Source organism: Ursus arctos, unplaced genomic scaffold, assembly GCF_023065955.2.
Source record: "Ursus arctos isolate Adak ecotype North America unplaced genomic scaffold, UrsArc2.0 scaffold_12, whole genome shotgun sequence".
Taxonomy (NCBI): Eukaryota; Metazoa; Chordata; class Mammalia; order Carnivora; family Ursidae; genus Ursus; species Ursus arctos.
In genome coordinates this window covers 5777003-5795019 of record NW_026622786.1, presented here as the reverse complement: position 1 = coordinate 5795019, position 18017 = coordinate 5777003, and the positions used below count along the sequence as shown (strand labels likewise).

Sequence of the window (18017 nt, the reverse complement as noted above, 5' to 3'; positions counted from 1 at the left end):
TTTAAAAATTACTTAGATGTCATGACACTTCATTTCTAAATGCTTCATTATGTATTCCCTAAAAGCAATGGCATTCTCCTACATAACTACAGTGTAATTATCATGTTCAGGAAATTTAACCTTGGAATAGTCCTGGTACTTAATGTATAGTTTATATCCAGAGTTCCTGTGTCGCAGGAACATTCCAGATGGTTGGGTCTCCCCCTCCAGGACCATGCATCCATTTAGTTGTCATGTCGTGTTAGTCTCTTTTAGTCTAGAAAAGTTTTCTAGACTTTTTTGTCTTTTTTGACATTGGCATTTTTGAAAACTCTGGGCCAGCGAATGGCCCTCGATCTGGCTCTGATTGTTTCTTCATGGTTCGATTGAAGTTAAACATTTTTGGCAAGAATACTTACAAGGGTGAGGTCTTTCTCAGTGCACCACGTCAGGAGCACATGATAGCAGTTTGTATTTTCCTCAGTTAAGGTTGTATTTGCCAGACCTCTCCATTGTGAAGGCTCATTCCTCCCTTTGTGTGGGTGACCTGCCGCCCAACACCCTGAGACGTTGACCGTCTCCCTACAGCCACTCACCCAGGGGTTCTAGCATCCTTTCAGCCTTTCCCGAAGCAGCTGTGAGGTTGGTAGTTTAAAAAAGTGATTTCTATTTTTAAAATTTCTTCCTTGTTTATTAGCACGTGTTCTTTCACTAAGAGCTGCCCTTTCCCTATTCTCTCCCACTCCATTTTTTTATATCAGTGTGTTGTAATTACACATTGTAATGTATTCTTTTTTTAAAAAAATCATTTTTTTTTGCATTTCTGTTTTTGTCATTATTCCATTTGATGCCCAAGTTACCCCCAATCTGGACAATTGGAGCCCCTCCAAGCTGTTCCTCTGTCCTTTGAATATGTCGCCATCAGTTTTTCAGCACTCCCACACTTGCTGGCACAGTAAGATGTTCTGTGATTACCTTTCCCTTTCCCTGCCTCAGCCCTGGAACTGCCCGTTCCTTCAAGGAGCTCTGGTTCCCTAAAGTGGTTAATGACATTTAGGTAGGTACTAGTAATCTGGGCATGAGATGGGTTCATAGCCACACGTATGTCATTTGCTTCTAGGTTCTTTTAGGTGAACAGAGCTAAGGGGGGGGGGGTAACGTGTGTGCGTACTTGATACTCATTTCTCTAATTCTAATTTAACACCACAAGTTCTTTCTTTCCCTTATTTTCTATTTGTATCTGCCTTTTTTTGACCTTGAGAAACCTGGTTACCTCTAACATGAATATATGAACCTATTCACACAATATACAAAAGTAGTTTAGAATGGCTACATGAATACCACTATCAACAGTAAGTCATTTATAAATAACGTTTAAGATTTTTTATTTTTTTTTAATCCTTAGACTATTTCCCACTGAGGGTATAGAGTTAGAACAGTGAGTTCAAGAAATCATTTGGATTAATTTTTTTATTTCCTGGGTGCTTTTATTATCTATTTATTATATAGGTTCATAAAGAGTTGTTTCCTCATTCTTTTTGACAGTTGTATGTAGTATTTCGTTGCATGGATATACCGTAGTTTATTCAGTCTTCTTTTTACAGGCATGTAGGTTGATTGTATATTTTGCTATTACAAATATTGCTGCAAAGAACAATCTGGCACATATTTTCGTTGTTGTTGTGAGATTGTGTATTCGGACTAAATTCCTCAGAAACCACGCACCGGAGGTCATATGATGTTATAGTGATGAAGACGCGTGCTATGTGTTCATTTTCAGGAGACTTGGAAACAGTTACAGGGCTGGAAAAAGAACTGAGTAATGCCAAAGAGGAACTTGAGCTCATGGCTAAAAAAGGAAGAGAAAGTCGGGTGAGTGTTCTAGTGAGCCTACTTTCAAAATTCCTATGATTTTCTTCCAACATAGTTTATCTTTAAAAGAGTACACTTGTCCACGTATAATATCTAGGTCCAAATGCAAAGGAAGGCTTTTTTCTTTGTGGAGAAAATTACAAATTGCTTTATGTACACATTTTCTCAAAAGATGCTTTTATTTTTATAAATGGAGACCATTAAACTTTTTAAGAGCTGGAAAGACAAAGGCCACTTTCTCTGCTCATTGCTAACTGGAATAATTGTAAAGGACTTGTGAAAAAATGAGATACTGTATAATCGCTGCTTGGAATTACGATGTTAGATCCATGAAATTAGTTTTAGAAACATGGAACGGAAGAATTTGGGGAATGATCAAGAATGTTCATTGAATACTTGCTACGTGCAGTGTACTGTACTGGTTACTTAAATTAGCACTAAGGCTTACAGCTCTGCAAACTAAGTGGTATTGGCCCTATTTTATAGATGAAGAAGGTGAAATGCTGATTTTTTTTTTTTTTTAAACATGGAGGTAGGAAGGGGCGCCTGGGTGGCTCAGTCGGATAAGCGTCTGACTCTTAGGGTTTCAGCCCAGGTCATGATCTTCGGGGCGTGAGATTGAAGATTCTGTCTCTCCCTCTGCGCCCACCCCCACCTGCTTACACAAGCTCTCTCAAAAAACAAAATTTAACAAAACTGTGGAGGTGGGGAATTGTCATATAACTAAGACATACCAAAGCTAAGATTTAAATTTAGGTCTTTTGTGACTCAGAATACTTGCTAAGAAGTCATTACTTGGAGTAGATCATTTTTGCATTATGCTGTATTTCTAGCAATAGAGTTTTCATGAATTTTCTTAGAAGAGGCCTTTTGGCCTTACAGAATCCCTTCTCTTTTTCCCTCCCTTTACAGCAGATTTTATGTCCAGCTGTGATATGGAAGAAGTATTAGGGCCACAGAACAGAGTTACCAACTAAAACCGAAAGACTTTATGTTACCATGACATCTATTTTAGGGGGTCAGCGGTATATTAAGTTTACCCGGCTAGTCTACTTGGCTTCTCAGATTCGTTCCACCTCTTTGCCAGAGTTAGATCTAGAATGTAAGACCTGTATTCATATTTGTGATAAAATTATCTTATTGTACCTCTTAATTTCTCTTCCCATTACTGTATTTCTTCTTACAGCCAGACTGCTGTTATATAACTCAAGTTTTGAGGATATGAAATTGTGTGGCATTTTAAAAATACCAGTTTTAAAAATCCCCTGGCTCCCCTCCCTTGTTTTGGGTTCCACCCTAGCCATTATCTGATTACTCATGTCAGATATTTCCGTTTCCGTATGCTGTTCCTGTTTTTCTCATCTATACTTTATTCAGAGTAATGTTACTTTTGGGTTCTGTCCTGTTTGGGGGATCATAAAATTAGGACTATGAATGGTTATTTTGAGTGAGGTATATTTAGCTATATTGCTTACTTTTGTGTCCTTAATCAATTACCAGCCTCTCAGTTCAATACCGTATATATTCATTGTCGCATTCCCTCGGATGCTAGGTTTATACCAAAAGCCATGTCGATTTTCCTGAATTTTAAGCATTCCCTCTACTGTCTTGAAATCATAGCAGTAGTGGTAAGAATAGTTAACATTCACTGATTGGCTACCAGGCACTTTTAAATATATTTTCTCTATTCTCACATAGCCCTAAAAAGGAGGTTTTATTTCCGTTTTACAATTCAGGAAATGAAGTTCAGGTTAAATACAATGTAGAGAGATTATGCCAAGATTTAAAACCCAAAACTCATGTCTGCCTGGCTGTAGACCTTTATCTTGCTGCACTAATGTTTTCCTCATGTTTGAGTTTTTCTTCCATGGAGCCGATACCCGGCTATATAATGATAGAGGTCTCTGAAGAGGGCCTCATAAGTAGCACTCCATTTCCCGTAAGCAAGGTCTGAACAAACGGAGAAATAAAGTAGTGGCAGAGAGTTTGGTATTTCATTGGCTGCATTACTGATAAAGGCTTAGGTAGAGAACCTAATGCAAGAACCAAGGGGCCTGCTAGCCAATCCCCAGAATTAGGCAGACTTACCTACCTAGTCACAGACGACATTGGGCCTTGGCAGACCACTCCACATGGTGAGGAAGAGCCTGCTCTTAGAGAAGCAGTGCCAAAAACAGGCTTCCTGCAGGCAGGTGCCTCCTAGAAAGAAGGAAGATGGAGCCAAGTCAAGCATGCCTGGTTTATTCCTCCCCAACATACCATTAAGATAAGTCACTTTACCTGCCTGGGGCTGACTAAAGGGGTGGAGAAATGTCAGGAGTCACACTAACTGAGGTCCTTCAACATGGAAGGAAATGGAAGGAGAAGCATTTCTTCCTAACATGCCACAGGAGTCCAGAGCATCAAATAACTTTGTGGAGTTATAAGTCATCACCACATAGTGAACTATCAGCATTGATGGAATTCGAAGTAGTTTTTACTGCTTCTAACTTACATTTTATATCTTAAAGAAACAGGTGCTGCTTTCTTTAGGAAGCTTGACTATACCTTAAACTAGGTTTGTGACATCTCTCTTCTTTGTCACACCTATTTCCTTTAATTATCTCCAGATAGTTCCTTACGTGGGGGTCCTGGCTGGCTCAGTCGGTTAAGCATCTTCCTTCAGCTCAGGTCATGATCTCAGGGTCATGGGATAGAGTCCTACATTGGGCTCCCTTCTCAGCAGGGAGCCTGCTTCTCCCTCTGCCTGCTGCTCCCCCTGCTTGTGCTCTCTCTCCCCCCACCCTCTGACAAATAAATAAATAAAATCTAAAAAAAAAATAGTTCATTACAATGTGTATTTACAAATAACTTGCCATCATGATAAAGAATATATGGATGTGTTAGAATCTGCAGGAAAGGCATTATAACCTCGTGTTCTGAGTCTGCTTCCTTGAGTTCACATTCTGGATCTCCCCCTTCCTCACTCTGTGACTTTGAACAGTTTCCTTAATTTCTCTCTGCCTCAGTCACCTCTCTGTAAACTGGGGAATAAAAGAGTAGTGATTCTGTTGGGTTGGTGAGGATTCACTCGTCTGCTAATGGTGACCCATTTTGTAAGCAGCACAATAAACTCATTCATTAAGCAAATTTGAAATGTTTCATAGTGCTGACTAAAGTGGAGGACATCCTTAAGGCTACCGTTACAGCTTCCCATGCAACACCCTTTGGTACCACACCGTGTGGTTTATTGATGTGATCCACCAGAACACTGTAACTCAACTTCTGGTTGGCACTCGCATTCCTGGCTGATGGTGATACAATATGGAAGAGCCTTGGCCTAGGGGTTCAAATATGAATGTGACAGATACTGTGTCCTCTGCACACTGACTTCAGGACTTCTTCTCTCCACAGATGGAACTTTCTGCACTACAGTCCATGGTGGCCGTTCAAGAGGAAGAGCTGCAGGTGCAGGCTGCTGACATGGAGTCCCTGACCAGGAACATACAGATTAAGGAAGACCTCATAAAGGTCCTTCAAAGCTCTTTCAAGATCCTTGGAAACGATTACAGCTCAGAATACCTGCAGGGCATCTTCAGACAACATTTAGATACCCTGAGTCCCTTGGCCAGTACTTATTTCCTTGATGCACTGTCGGTTTGAGCCTCTTCATATCACCGTATCCTTTTTGACTTGTATTAGAGTTGCTGAGATTTCACAAAGAGTGTATTATTTCATATGGCTTATCAATATTCCACTTGAAAGTACAGCAGACTGTTTCAGGGACTTCTGCTCCTTTGCTCCTCTGCTAAATAGCAGTTTGCAGCCCCGAGATCAAGAGTCGCATGCTCCACTGACTGAGCCGCCCCACATTTTTATTGATTTTTCTCTTGACCTTTAGGACCTGCAGATGCAGCTGGTTGATCCTGAGGACATACCAGCTATGGAACGCCTGACCCAAAAAGTCTTACTTCTTCGGGAAAAAGTTGCTTCAGTAGAGTCACAGGGTCAAGAAACTTTAGGAAACCGAAGACAACAGGTAAGTCATTGGACTATAAACCTTATTTTTACTGTGAAACAAACACTGGAAAAGCTGTCGATCTCAGTGATCTCTGAAGGGGAGAGATCTCTGTGCTCTAAAGTTGGCTGCCTTGGTCAGCAGCAGCAAGAGATACCCCTAACATTTGTCATTCCTTTCTAGCTGCTCCTCCATAGCTGACCTCTCTTCAGTGCCAGATTTAAAAACGACCTATTGCCTGTACTCCCTGTTATCATCTCTCTCACTAACTACTCATTTCACTCCAGTCCTGGCTTTTAACTCGAGCAGTTCACTTAAACAGACCTCTCTGCTGGTTGCGTACGTCGTGGCTCATGTTGTTAACAGCACTTACTGTAGAGCTCTCTGCGACACAGGTCTGTGATTGATGGTGTCTCCTCCACCCACTAGATAGTAAGCTGATCCCTAGAACAGAGCCTGGCACATAGAATGTGCTCAATAAATATTGACTGAATGAATGAAGAATACCAATAAGTCCTACTGTATGTGTCCTTCTGGCACTTCCTCTCTTTCCCTTCCACTCCCTTCTCTTAGCTCTTTGCTGCGCTTCTGGCCTCTCTCTCCTCTTTCTTCTTCTTGCTTCCATGTTTGACTTCTGCCCTATAGAGTTTTAAAGATTAAAAAAAAGATAATGTGACATTGATTTGAAAACTGTATAATAGGAAGTTTAAGCAAGTAGTAAGATGGTGAGCTTTTTTGGTCATAGTACATGTGAGTACATTCCTTTGGCTGCTTTCTCAGGATCCCTGTGGCTTCATGTCTCACGTCCGTTTGCGTACTGCTTCTGTTCTTTCTTCAGTTGCTGCTGATGCTCGAAGGGCTGGTGGATGAACGGAGTCGGCTCAATGAGGCTTTGCAAGCAGAGAGACAGCTCTATAGCAGTCTGGTGAAGTTCCACGCCCATCCAGACAGGTAGGAGAGTGACGGCAGTGTTTACCCTTCCATTCTTCTCTAGGAGCAGATGCTTCTGATCTCAAAGCAGGGAGAAAAAGAGAGAGAGACAATTACTAGGATTACTCAGTTTGTCATTTGTGGTGTGTGGATCTCTCAGAGCCCAGTGTTTACATCTTAAGTCAGGAATAGTGCCTATCTCCTATAGCTACACAGTGATCAAATGAGAAGACTTGTCAGGAAATCGAAGACAGCAAGTAAGTCATTGGAATATAAACTAAAATAATGCCTTGCATATAGTAAACACTCAGTGTTTTCCTTTCGTTCCTCTGCTCCATGTCCTGGGTAAGGGCTGTTCCGTTCCAAGAGTGAGGATAGAAGGGTATTGATACTCGCCAAGTATCATTGAAGAAAATATATTCACCACGATGGCTAGTATCAACCCAGGATCACTGATAGCCATCATGGTGAATATATTTGCTGGTACCTCTTGACTTTTGGTCATGTATATTATGTCGTTCTGGTTCATTTTATATTCCCTTTATTTTTTTTTCTCATTCTGCCTTCTCCCCTTGTCCCTTTTTCTCTTTCCTAATTTTTATTCTTTTACTATTCATTTTCTTCTAGTTTGTTGTTCAGTTTAAGCATCATTTTTCTTTCTACTTCAAAGAAATGAAGGGAGAGGAAAGATACAAGAAGGACCAGTTGATTGTATTACTTTTTAAAGAATTTCTGGATCTTTAGTCTCTCTGACTGGATTCCTTTTCAGAGCTTTGTCCAGTCTGGTTACCAAATGAGAGAACACATCTTCAGTAGCCGTCGTACTTGGCTCAGTATTTCTTCGGTTTGCATTTAGCTCTTCCTGGATTTTGGTTTTTCAGAAATTAATACTTGTCAAAAAGTAAAATTTCTCTTATGTTGGCTATAAGGGTATGAGATAAGTCTTAGGAACTATAATTTTTATGTGACATTGGCCTACAATCTAGCATAAAATGACAAGCTTTAAAGAAAGGAGCAGGCCTTGCTGATCTGTCTGCAGTGAAGGATAACAGTGCCCAAACAAAGACCGTGCTCAATTACTGTGTCCTGGAGAGCATCCTTTAGAAAGTCTCATGGCTCTTCGGAAGTATACGTAGACTCATTACAGTTGATGGCTAATCCATTTTCCTTCCATATGGGATGTTTACTCAGCTCTGAGAGAGACCGAACTCTGCAGGTGGAACTAGAAGGGGCCCAGGTGATACGCGGTCGGCTAGAAGAAGTTTTTGGAAGAAGCCTGGAGCGCTTAAGCAGGCTGGAGACCCTGGCCGCCATTGGAGGTGGGGAACTAGAAAGTGTGCGAGTTCGTCACAAGCATGCCTTCTGAGCACTGGCGGGTCATCCTGCAGCCCAGGATGGAAAACCTTGTTTGCGCTAACCCGAGAGCCTTGTCTGACTCTGGCAGAATTAAAATGGTGACTTGCTAATGGTAGAACTGTTGCCAAGTAGCATCAGCTACAAAGTGAAACTTACTTTAGTCTACCTGTATGGCGCTGTACATATCTATCTCGGAGTTGAATGGTGGAGGTTACAAAGTGTATGTGCACCTTTTAAAGCATTCCATTTCCGTTTTCCCACCATTTCACTCTTTTCCCTGGCCCCTCCCTGTTCCCCCATCTCTTCCCATGGGCCAATAAAGTTTATTACTCCCTTGCTCTCACCGTCCATTTCATATGTTCCATATCATGTCATAAACGCATGCACGTGTATTATTTTTGCCATCTGCCAACTCCTGCTCTTTGACTGAGAGAATTAAACTTTGATTTGACTTGATTTTTTAATCAAATAAAAGTTTCAGGGTGAAAGAGAGAGAGAGATTAAATGTCTATAAGAATGACTTTGCAAAAGTGGTATAATCCTTATCAGAAGGTAATCAAAGCCAAGTCTTGCCATTAGCAGACTCCAAGTATTGGAAGGGTCAAGTCAGAGAGAGGAGGCAAAGATAGTTGAAGTGTTCACAGTAAACCTTCTCCTCTGAAAGTGTTTCAGACGTGATAATTCAGTAATAGTGATAGTGAAATTAGATTAGGTGCAGATTAAATTCCATTAATATTTTTCCTTTAAACCAAGGGTTTTATGTAGTCAGAACACGATTTCAATAAAGACTCCTTTCAGTTTTGAAACATGGAATTTGGTGAACAGGGATTGAGGCTTTCCCACATGTCTTTCAGAGTCATGATTCTTTATGTAAAAAGATAATTTCAAATGTAATGTTTCCCTTTAAATTCAGCATTTCACCAAATTGCTTATTGCAGCCAGAGGAAAGTATTGCTTCTGGTTTTTCATTTGGTAGTGGCACGAGGTGGAGTCCTGTGTTTTTCATGTTTTAGTGCTTAAACATTACTCCATTAAAATAAGTAATAGGCTTTGAGGTGTTTGAATAGTTTAGGAAGAAATGTTGTAGATCTGGGTTGGTAGGTTTGGGCCGTTGTCTCGGTGCTTTCTTATGGCAGCATGACAGGCATAAGAAAGGGGTCCTGGAGATTGTATTTCTGCTAGCTAAATGTCAAGAGTATAAAAAGTAATCAGGATTACTTTGGAGCTTTGCGGTTCAACACCATGAGATTTCAGATTTCTGTTGGTTATAAATTTCCTAGATTAGAAGCTGAGATTTCAAGTTTGAAACATGGACTTTGCTGAACAGGGATTGAGGCTTTCCAGCATCATAAAGGTGACTGAGTACTCTTTCTCAAGGAGGGGGCGCACAATGAGTTTTCTGTTTTCCCTCCATTATTCACATGACACTAATTTCTTTCACATTCATCTGTTGACATGGGTTGCCTTACATTCTCAATTCTGTCCAACTTTCTGTAACCTTACCCGTGCCTGTAACAACAGATAGAGCATCAGTCAGACCAAAGTGGATAGGGAAGAAAATATTCTGCTGGAGAAGCACCCTGGGATTTTCTGATGAAGTATTTTGTAAAAGATTGATAGCCATAAGCCTTCCTCTTAATGAAATGCTTTCCAGTTTTCATGCGCTTTGGGGTGGGGAGTCATTTAAGAGGGGCATAGGAAGTATAAGCAGAACCATCCACTTTCTTCGTCTTCCAATCTTGAGAGACCCTTTCCTACACAAAGCTTTTTGTAACTGGAAAAGGATAGAGGGAGTAATTGAACTTACAGAAATGTCAACCCGGCAAAGACTAGTCTGTCATATGATTACACGGCATTTAGGAAGTGTTTTCCCTTTATTTTGCTAACAGACCAAGGAAGCTTTATAAGTGTCCTGTTAAGATTCAACCATTGGTGATTCTTGGATTCTAATGCCTTATAGTGATTATACTAATTTCTAATTATAATCCTGCTTCTATCATCCTCCAACAGTAGGAATTTCCCATGGTGTCTTGAACTGTTACTAAGTGTTAGAAATTTTAAGGTAGCTGCCCGAATAATGAGGAACCCAACTTCCTATTGAAAAATGATCAAAATAGATTAGTGGGGAAAAGGAAGTGAATGCTGGTCCTGATTTGGATCCTAAAGAGACAGACTGACTTGTGCTACGGTTAATCACCTTTAATATTGGTCCTTGGGAAACATTTTAGATAATAAGTGATTTTTGTGGCAAAAGATAAACTTAAGAGATTGATCCTGACACTATAGATGTGACTGGAATCTGCTACTCATGTCCTGGAGTGAGGCTTGTGAACAGTGCTGCCTGGAGAGAGCTGGCCAGCCTAACAAGTTTGTGTGCTAATGTGGCATCTTATTAGAGAACTCGACTCTGATGAATTTTGTTCTATAACCCACAGACAGATGATGCTGTGATTACCCACATCACTCACAGAATTCCATCTACCATGATAGCATATGATTCCATTCTCTCCTCAGGAGCACAGACCCTTTCTCTTATGGGATTATTTGACCTTTTTCAGGCATTTTTCAGCCTTAATAATTTTAGAGAAAGCATCATGGGCTTGTAGAACCTTGTGCTTGAATTAAAAAAAAAAAATCTTGAATGAATTAAACCCAGGCCATGATTAATTAGGAGCATAGAACTTAATTTGTGAAAAATTCATATCAGTAGATTTGTTTTTACTTACATTTCCTTTTTGGATAATAGCAAATATGCAAAGTAATGGTTGTGAGAGTCAGGGGAGATGAAGTCTATAGTTCTTGGAGCTGTAGACTTGAAAAGGACCTCCCAGAACATTTATTTTAATAAATGAAATGGAAGTCCTTTTGATAGATATTTCCGTTACCCTTTTCTGTTGCAGAAGTCTGACGATTATTAGTGCCTAGTAAAAGTCAACGTTTTTCTGGTGTTTTCTTCTTAGCTATTTAGCCAAGTTATCATTTTTTTTTAAAGGCACAACTGGGCTCTTTTAATATTGTCAGCCTTTTGCTCTGAGAGGTATGTGCTTATCCTGAATCTCACGGACCCCTCTCCCACACCCACTTCTCTTCATTCACTGCGGACAGCAGGGGTGTTGTTGGTACCTCTACTTCCTTATTCATATTTTTAAAAGATTTGTCAGTGTCATTATATACAGTAAGAGATATGTAAAGATTAAGAAAATTGTGACCTGTATAGGATATTAGATCCTAGCCACAAAAAGTTTCCTGGAGGGAAGCTACTTGCATAATTTATACCTAAGTGACCTCTGGCACAGATACACATAAAAGACCTTTCACTTTCATGCTTATTTGTGCTAATTTGGTATCTGGTCTTGGGAAGTTTGGTTCACAGATTCAAAACAGTTCAAGAAAATTGATGTTAGTTCTGTCTCTCTTCCAGTTTAATCTAGGGTTTTCTGATGAGGGAAAGGAGAAGCAGGTCAGACTATACCAAAAAATTGCTCCTTTCATTGAGGAATAAAAATTGACCTACCTACAGTCACTTCCTTTTAGACTGCTAATCTTAAAGGGACAATACTTCAGTTCCTTTGCTTTCCTTGAGCAACTAATATTAGCAAACTCTAGTTCCTGTTTCTTAGGATAAAGTTGTTGTTTTCTGGTTTCATGGTCTTTTTTTTTTTAAGATTTTATTTTTATTTATTTATTTGAGAGAGAGAGAGAGAGAGCACAAGCCAGGGGAAGAGGGAGAGGGAAAAGCAGACTCCCCGCTGAGCAGGGAGCCTGACTTGACTTGATGGTTGATTCCAGGACCCTGGGATCATTACCTGACGTAAAGCAGACACCCAACCGACCGAGCCACCCAGGCACCCCTCATGGTCTTTTTATATGAAAAAGACATAGAATCTCCACATTTGATGTCCCTGAAAAACTCAAGTTGCCTCTTCAACGAGGGCCCCAGTAGTAATTCCAAGGGTATGCAGCCAATGCCTTGGGACTGTCGTCCTATGAAGCTAGGAAGAAATAGTAGTGACCCACGCCCTGACAGTCCACTTTCCATCTTGCCTTGTAGAGATGGTAGAGGTAGAATAAATGAAATTAGCTTTCTTTTTCAGATGCTAACATCCTGTGAGAACCAAGCATATAAAAGAAAAGCATCCTCTTTTCTTTAAGGTTAAAATTTAGAGAGCTTTTCTTCTCCCTTTGGTCCTGAAGAACCATCCGTACTGTAGAAAGAGTAGTTAGGAGTATGGAGCTTATATGAGGCAACCTGGTAATAAAAAATAGAAGGAATGAGTCATTGGGACAGCATGTCAGAGTGATTTCTGTACGTTAATAATTTTTGAGTCTTAGAACATTTTGGAATATGGATTTAAGGCACCTTCTCACTAGACATTTAGAGTAATAACTTTGTTAAACAACTTTTTTATAATTAGAAGACAGGCATGTTGCTTTTAAGTAGTCTGAGTATTGACAAAAGGTAAGTCGTCAACTTCTTTCTATATAATCACATGAGCCAGGAGGAGTTTCCCAAATAAAAAATCTGTGTTGTAATTTGCTTCCAGTAGAGGATGAGAAGTGGAAGGGAAACATAACATGTAAAGCTGACAATACCAATTTTACCAGATTTCAAAAAAGAATGATTAAACTTACGAAGTGATGTACTAATTCTTTTTGCATTACTTTCCCTTTATGTTGTTTAATGTCAAATTCCAGAAATAAATTTTTTTTACTTATCATACTGTTTTCCTTTTGCTAAGCCTGGAAGGATAAAGAAGGAAGTTCAGCAAGAAGATGTTCGATAGAGAATAATATGAAGAATAGGGGTGTTAAGTAGATGAACTAAGTCGGCTTCCTTGTTCCCTTTAAAAACTCATAATTGTCTAGCATATGCATGTAGCTTTGCCTTTCGTATATAACATGAGTATTGCTTCCTTTTGCAATTACCAAAATCATTGCTCTAAAATACCAACCTCTCAATCTGTAAACGTTAGAGGCATGTGTGTGTACAAGTATGTTCTATAATTCATGAATTTCTGTTTCCATGAAGTATTCAGTTTGACAATAAAAGCAGTTTTACTTCTATCACTTAAAATTTTGGTCCTAGGGCCGTCGAGAAAAAGTAAAGTGATTTCCTACCAATTTAAATGAAGAAGGAAATGACAAGTGATCCAATAACTTGGCATTAGATTATTTATAGGACTATATTCCCACCAAAATAAGCTGTATATTTTCCTCTGGAAATTCATTTCTTCCTGGCACTGTGCTGTGTTAAACTGTGTTAACATTTGTGCTAAAATGGAGAGTGTTCTTTTTAATACATAAGTGTTAGAATTTCAGCTACTTTAGTTGAGACACAGAAAATTGTTACGGATCCAATAAAAGTATCAAAGGCCAAACAGTAACCATTTGGTTTCATTCTTGAAAAGATTGATGAGAAGTAGAGAAAGCTCATGTCTTTTTTGTTTGTTTCCTTATAGGAGAACCAGTGTTATTGATCATTGTACTAAAAATCCAAGTGGAAGTGAAGGCTCCAGAATGAGTGAATGCTTTTGTAATTTATTTAACTAGAGGAGGGAAGAGGAAGAAACTGCATTATTCTTCCCTCAAAGAAGTGAGACTAAAGAAAGCATTGCACTTCCCCCAGAAATGTGAAATGAACTCCTTAGGCTTAAAAACTCTTTCTTGTTCTCCTTGCTGTGGGAGAGCAGTAGCAAGCAGGACGGAGATTTGAGGAGACACCTGTTATGGTCAGTGGTGCTACTCCCATAAAATGTTCCTGGAAAGGCCTGCTGCTTGTGTTCTTTGAGGGAAAAAAAGAGGCCATGAGCAGGAAGAACTCCTTGACATTACAGAATTTTAAGTCCCTGGAAAATTGCTTTCTGAATAAAGTACAGGCTGGAAAGCTGCCTTAGAGATGTTGCAATATAAAGACAAAGATACACCGTAAAGGGGCTTGACTGCAGACTGCGGTTTTCTTTCCTTAGCTACCTCTGTTCCCGGAGCAGAATCTGTCTAGTGGAAGAATTTTATTTCTCAGCAGAAGCTTATGGAGGACTATATGAAATCTTAAAGTTCTTTTATGGTCCAGAAGGGAATGGATGCAGAGTTTGACAGGAGACCTTTTTTGTTTGAATCTGTCATACAGCATCATACTATTTAAATCAGGGATAGTTTAGTTGGTTCGTGACATGAACGTGTGAGTGTTCTTGTAATAATGAGCACATGGCAGGTCCCTAAGAGAGAGTGGGAGATGGCCCAGAGGATCTGGTTTGAGAGCCTGGCCCTGAGGGGAAGACCAGCCGGGAGCTTGGCACCACATGCTTACCCATGCTGTACAGTTTTCGTTCTTTGAATCCCCTTTCAAATTAGTCAAACAGGACTCCTGCTATGTTCTGAGTAACTATATGGAAAATATCACTCCTTTTCTGTTGGTTGAATATAAATAGCTAAAAGGGGAAACAATAATGACTAGAGTAGAATTCAGGGAAAAGGGTCTTGTCATAACCCAGTTTGGGCTCATTATTGAAGAATTAGCATAACACTATATGACTTTTCCTCTAAGGCTTATTCATACATGATGGAGTTTTAAGGCAGTCATAATGTAATAACGATGAATTCTGTTTGTAAAACACCTGTTCAAAAGAATTCATCCTACTTTACTGACAACTCTGTTTTTTCAACAGTCCTATGAAGCAGAGAGACCAAAAAGTATTATTTCAAGCCTCCTATTGGGGGAAACAGATATTCAGAAGTGAGGCAGTGCAGATAGATGCAATCGAGATCATCCGGTTATAATGTTAGGTATTAAATTCCTCTCTGCCGATTACACTTAGGATCTGTGGACACCTTTTTTTTTTAGCTCATAGACCATGTCTGCTTACCAACAACAATAATATTATTGAGTATACATTGTGTGCCAAGCACTGTTCTAAGCACTTCAAATGCAGTGAAGCCTTTGAAGTTCACTAGTGAACAACTGTATGGCGTGGATATCACTGTTAACCCTAATTAGTAAGTAAGGAAACTGAGTTACAGAAAGGTGGTGGCTTGCCTAAAGTCATATAACTAATGGCAGAAGCAGAAACCAAACCTAGACAATCAGGCTCCAGGGTCCATGTTCTTAATAATTCTGCCTTCCTCAACTAAAAATCTCCACAAACTATCAATTTTTATATCAATGATTAAAAGAAAACATGTGCATAACAGTTAAATTTTCACAGAAGGATTTGTAGTGTTTTAGAGGCTTTTATTTCTGTGTACTTTATCAAGTCAGATAGCTGGTGGAAAATAATTTTCTAAATCTAAAAGGGATTTGGGATACCACCTCCATTATATATATGGCTCCAAGCCTAGAAATTTGCAAGAACCACAATTTGGGAACCACCATCAAAACCTCAAGTAAAAAAAAATTTAAATAAAATTTCTAGTCTAGGTGTGCCTGGGTGGCTCAGTCGGTTAAGTGTCTGACTTTGGCTCAAGTCATGATCTCAGGGTCCTGGGACTAAGTCCACCCCCCCCCCCACTCATTTTCTCAAATCTTAAAAAAAAAAACTTCTAGTCTGACTTGTAAAACTTAATCTGGAGATAAAACCTGGAGACGAGAAAGTGAAATTTGAAGTGACAGGCTCTTAGTTTCCAGAGAATCTGAAATAATAACCAGAAGACCCACCAATATAAAGCATAGTACCTTTTTTTCTAACTTTTTTTTTTAGGATAGTACCTTTAAATTATAAATTTGGAACATTACAAGTTAGTTTGGAAGATAGCATTTTGTTGCCTTGTAAAAGCTTAGAAAAGGGTATTCCCTCACAAAAGAGAAATTATTTTATTGTCATTGATTTTAAAAAAATGGTAACAGAAGGGTGTCTAGTGTCAACTTACAGGGCTTCATGTGGGATAACTTATTCATTCCAATGTTTTCTATAAGATTTTTTCAACTTGATTCTAGCCGCCTCCCCCCACAGCCTTCAGCATTCTAATTCACATTGGTGAAAGACTGAGCAGCTGTTGAACTCCCCTGAAGGAGCTACAGCAGACTAAGCTAGCTAAAAATAGATAAGGAAAGCAAAACTCCTACATACTAGAATGTTGGGATGAAATGGGCATTCTTAACTTGGTCTCCATTTAACTCCTGATGAAGTCAAAACCATGGTATTGTGTCCCTGAGTGAATTAAAGAGAGAACATTATCTAAAAATGCAGATGTGGCATCAGAAAGCTACAAAGGTAAGTGGAGGGCAGAACGTATGAGATGAAAGCCTTCAAGACCAATGACAGTCACTTTTTCCAGTCATCCATTACCTTACTCCTGGAACCTAGCACAGGAATCCTCTTGGGATGTGGGGCAGCCTGGCCACACAAGCCACTGAGAATGATAATGGAGATGAGTTCAACTCATCCAGCTGAGCTTTCTTCAACCACAGGATCTTGCTCTAGCCCAGATCTCAGGGGAGAAACAATGTGAAAACTATGTTTTCTTAATCTGTCATTGAGTGGGACAGTCATTTTCTTTGCCAGAAAAAAATGAAAGATTCTGATCTCTACTGTTGTGCAGGGAAAGATTTTCCAAAATAAACATAATAAGATATGGAGGTCCACAAGTGAATTGGCATCCTGGATTTCAGTGAGTTACCAAAGCTTAGGGAGTGTGTTCATCCATCTCTCTGCAGCCAGTATTGTGAATGAGATGGTTCTGGGGCTTGTTTGAAAAAGTGTGGGAAACCCCTATTGTACACTGTTTGCCAGGGAATTCCTAAGAATGCTGAGTGGTGGAGGTACCTCCTTGTAGGTAGGACCTTATTGAACAGGGCACAGGAACGTGGTGCAAAGTTAATACAACATTTGTGGAATGAGTCATAAGATTAAGTTGTTAGGGCAACATGCTTACTACCTTTTAGTACTTTAATAAGATTGGCCTGGGTCATTGCAAATACTCTGGCATGAACTGGCAGATGACAAGAGATGGAATGAAGGTGTGAGCTGCTCCTGTTCACCTTACCTGCAGAGAGGGTAGTGGATGCTCATTATTCATCCACGGATGTCTGAGCTCAGGAGCAGGTCTTTGGTCTTGGAGGAAGAGACAAAGATAAAGATCTGATTTGTCACCAGAAGGAACAGTGAGTTGCCTCTGTCTGAAGGTCAAGAGACTTGACTCCTTGGCACAGCTCTTGTCAGGACTAGCTGTATAACCTTGGACAAACCACCTAATTTTTTCGGGCACAGGTTACTCAGTGGTCAGAAGAGGAGTTTTAAAAGTTGGTTGCTGAGGCCAGGGTCAGAACTAGAGCTCAAGCTTCATTAACTTGGGCAGGTTCTATAAGACCTGTTCTGTAGAGTGTCCTGGTGGATTTTCTTTGGTGTTAAAATGAATTAACCATCATAAATTCCTCCATTTTCAGAAGAAATCAGTAATGTGGGCCACAGGTCTTAACCTAAAATCCGATGGACAGTCTTTTATTGTAACAGATGTGGAGAGGAAGAAATGCCGCAGCTTTGTTCTGTCCAATATGGTAGCCATGAGCCATGTGTGGCTCGTTAAATTTGAATTTGAATTTAAATTAAATTAAATTAAATTAAATTAAATTAAATTAAATTAAATAATTCAGTTCCTCAATCATCCTAGCGCATTCAAGTGCTCAGTAGCCACATGTGTCTACTGTATTGGGCAGCACATGCATAGAGTTGCAGAAAGTTCTATTGGTCAACACTGTCTCACACCTTTGCCCAGACCACAAACTGCAGTTATTTGTCCTCCCTGAGTGCAAGACATAGATATCTGTGCCCTCGGGTGACTGTGTCCATCTTTAAGGAATGAAAGAATGTATTAAAACTCATTTGGACAAAGAAATATAAGACACCCTTCAGGCAAAAGATGTTGGCATTGAACAAGAGTTTGAGAGAGA

The 18017-nt window shown here is 39.7% G+C and overlaps 1 protein-coding gene across 1 annotated transcript in view; it reads left to right on the top strand.

The window, feature by feature from the left end:
- The window catches only part of LOC125282155 (myomegalin-like), a 111058-nt gene that overhangs the window by 51494 nt on the left and 41547 nt on the right, over window positions 1-18017 (top strand). The window contains 5 exon segments of the mRNA XM_057310760.1: window positions 1760-1851; window positions 5245-5361; window positions 5732-5869; window positions 6687-6799; window positions 7970-8097. Coding sequence (XP_057166743.1) covers window positions 1760-1851; window positions 5245-5361; window positions 5732-5869; window positions 6687-6799; window positions 7970-8097 — 588 coding nt within the window.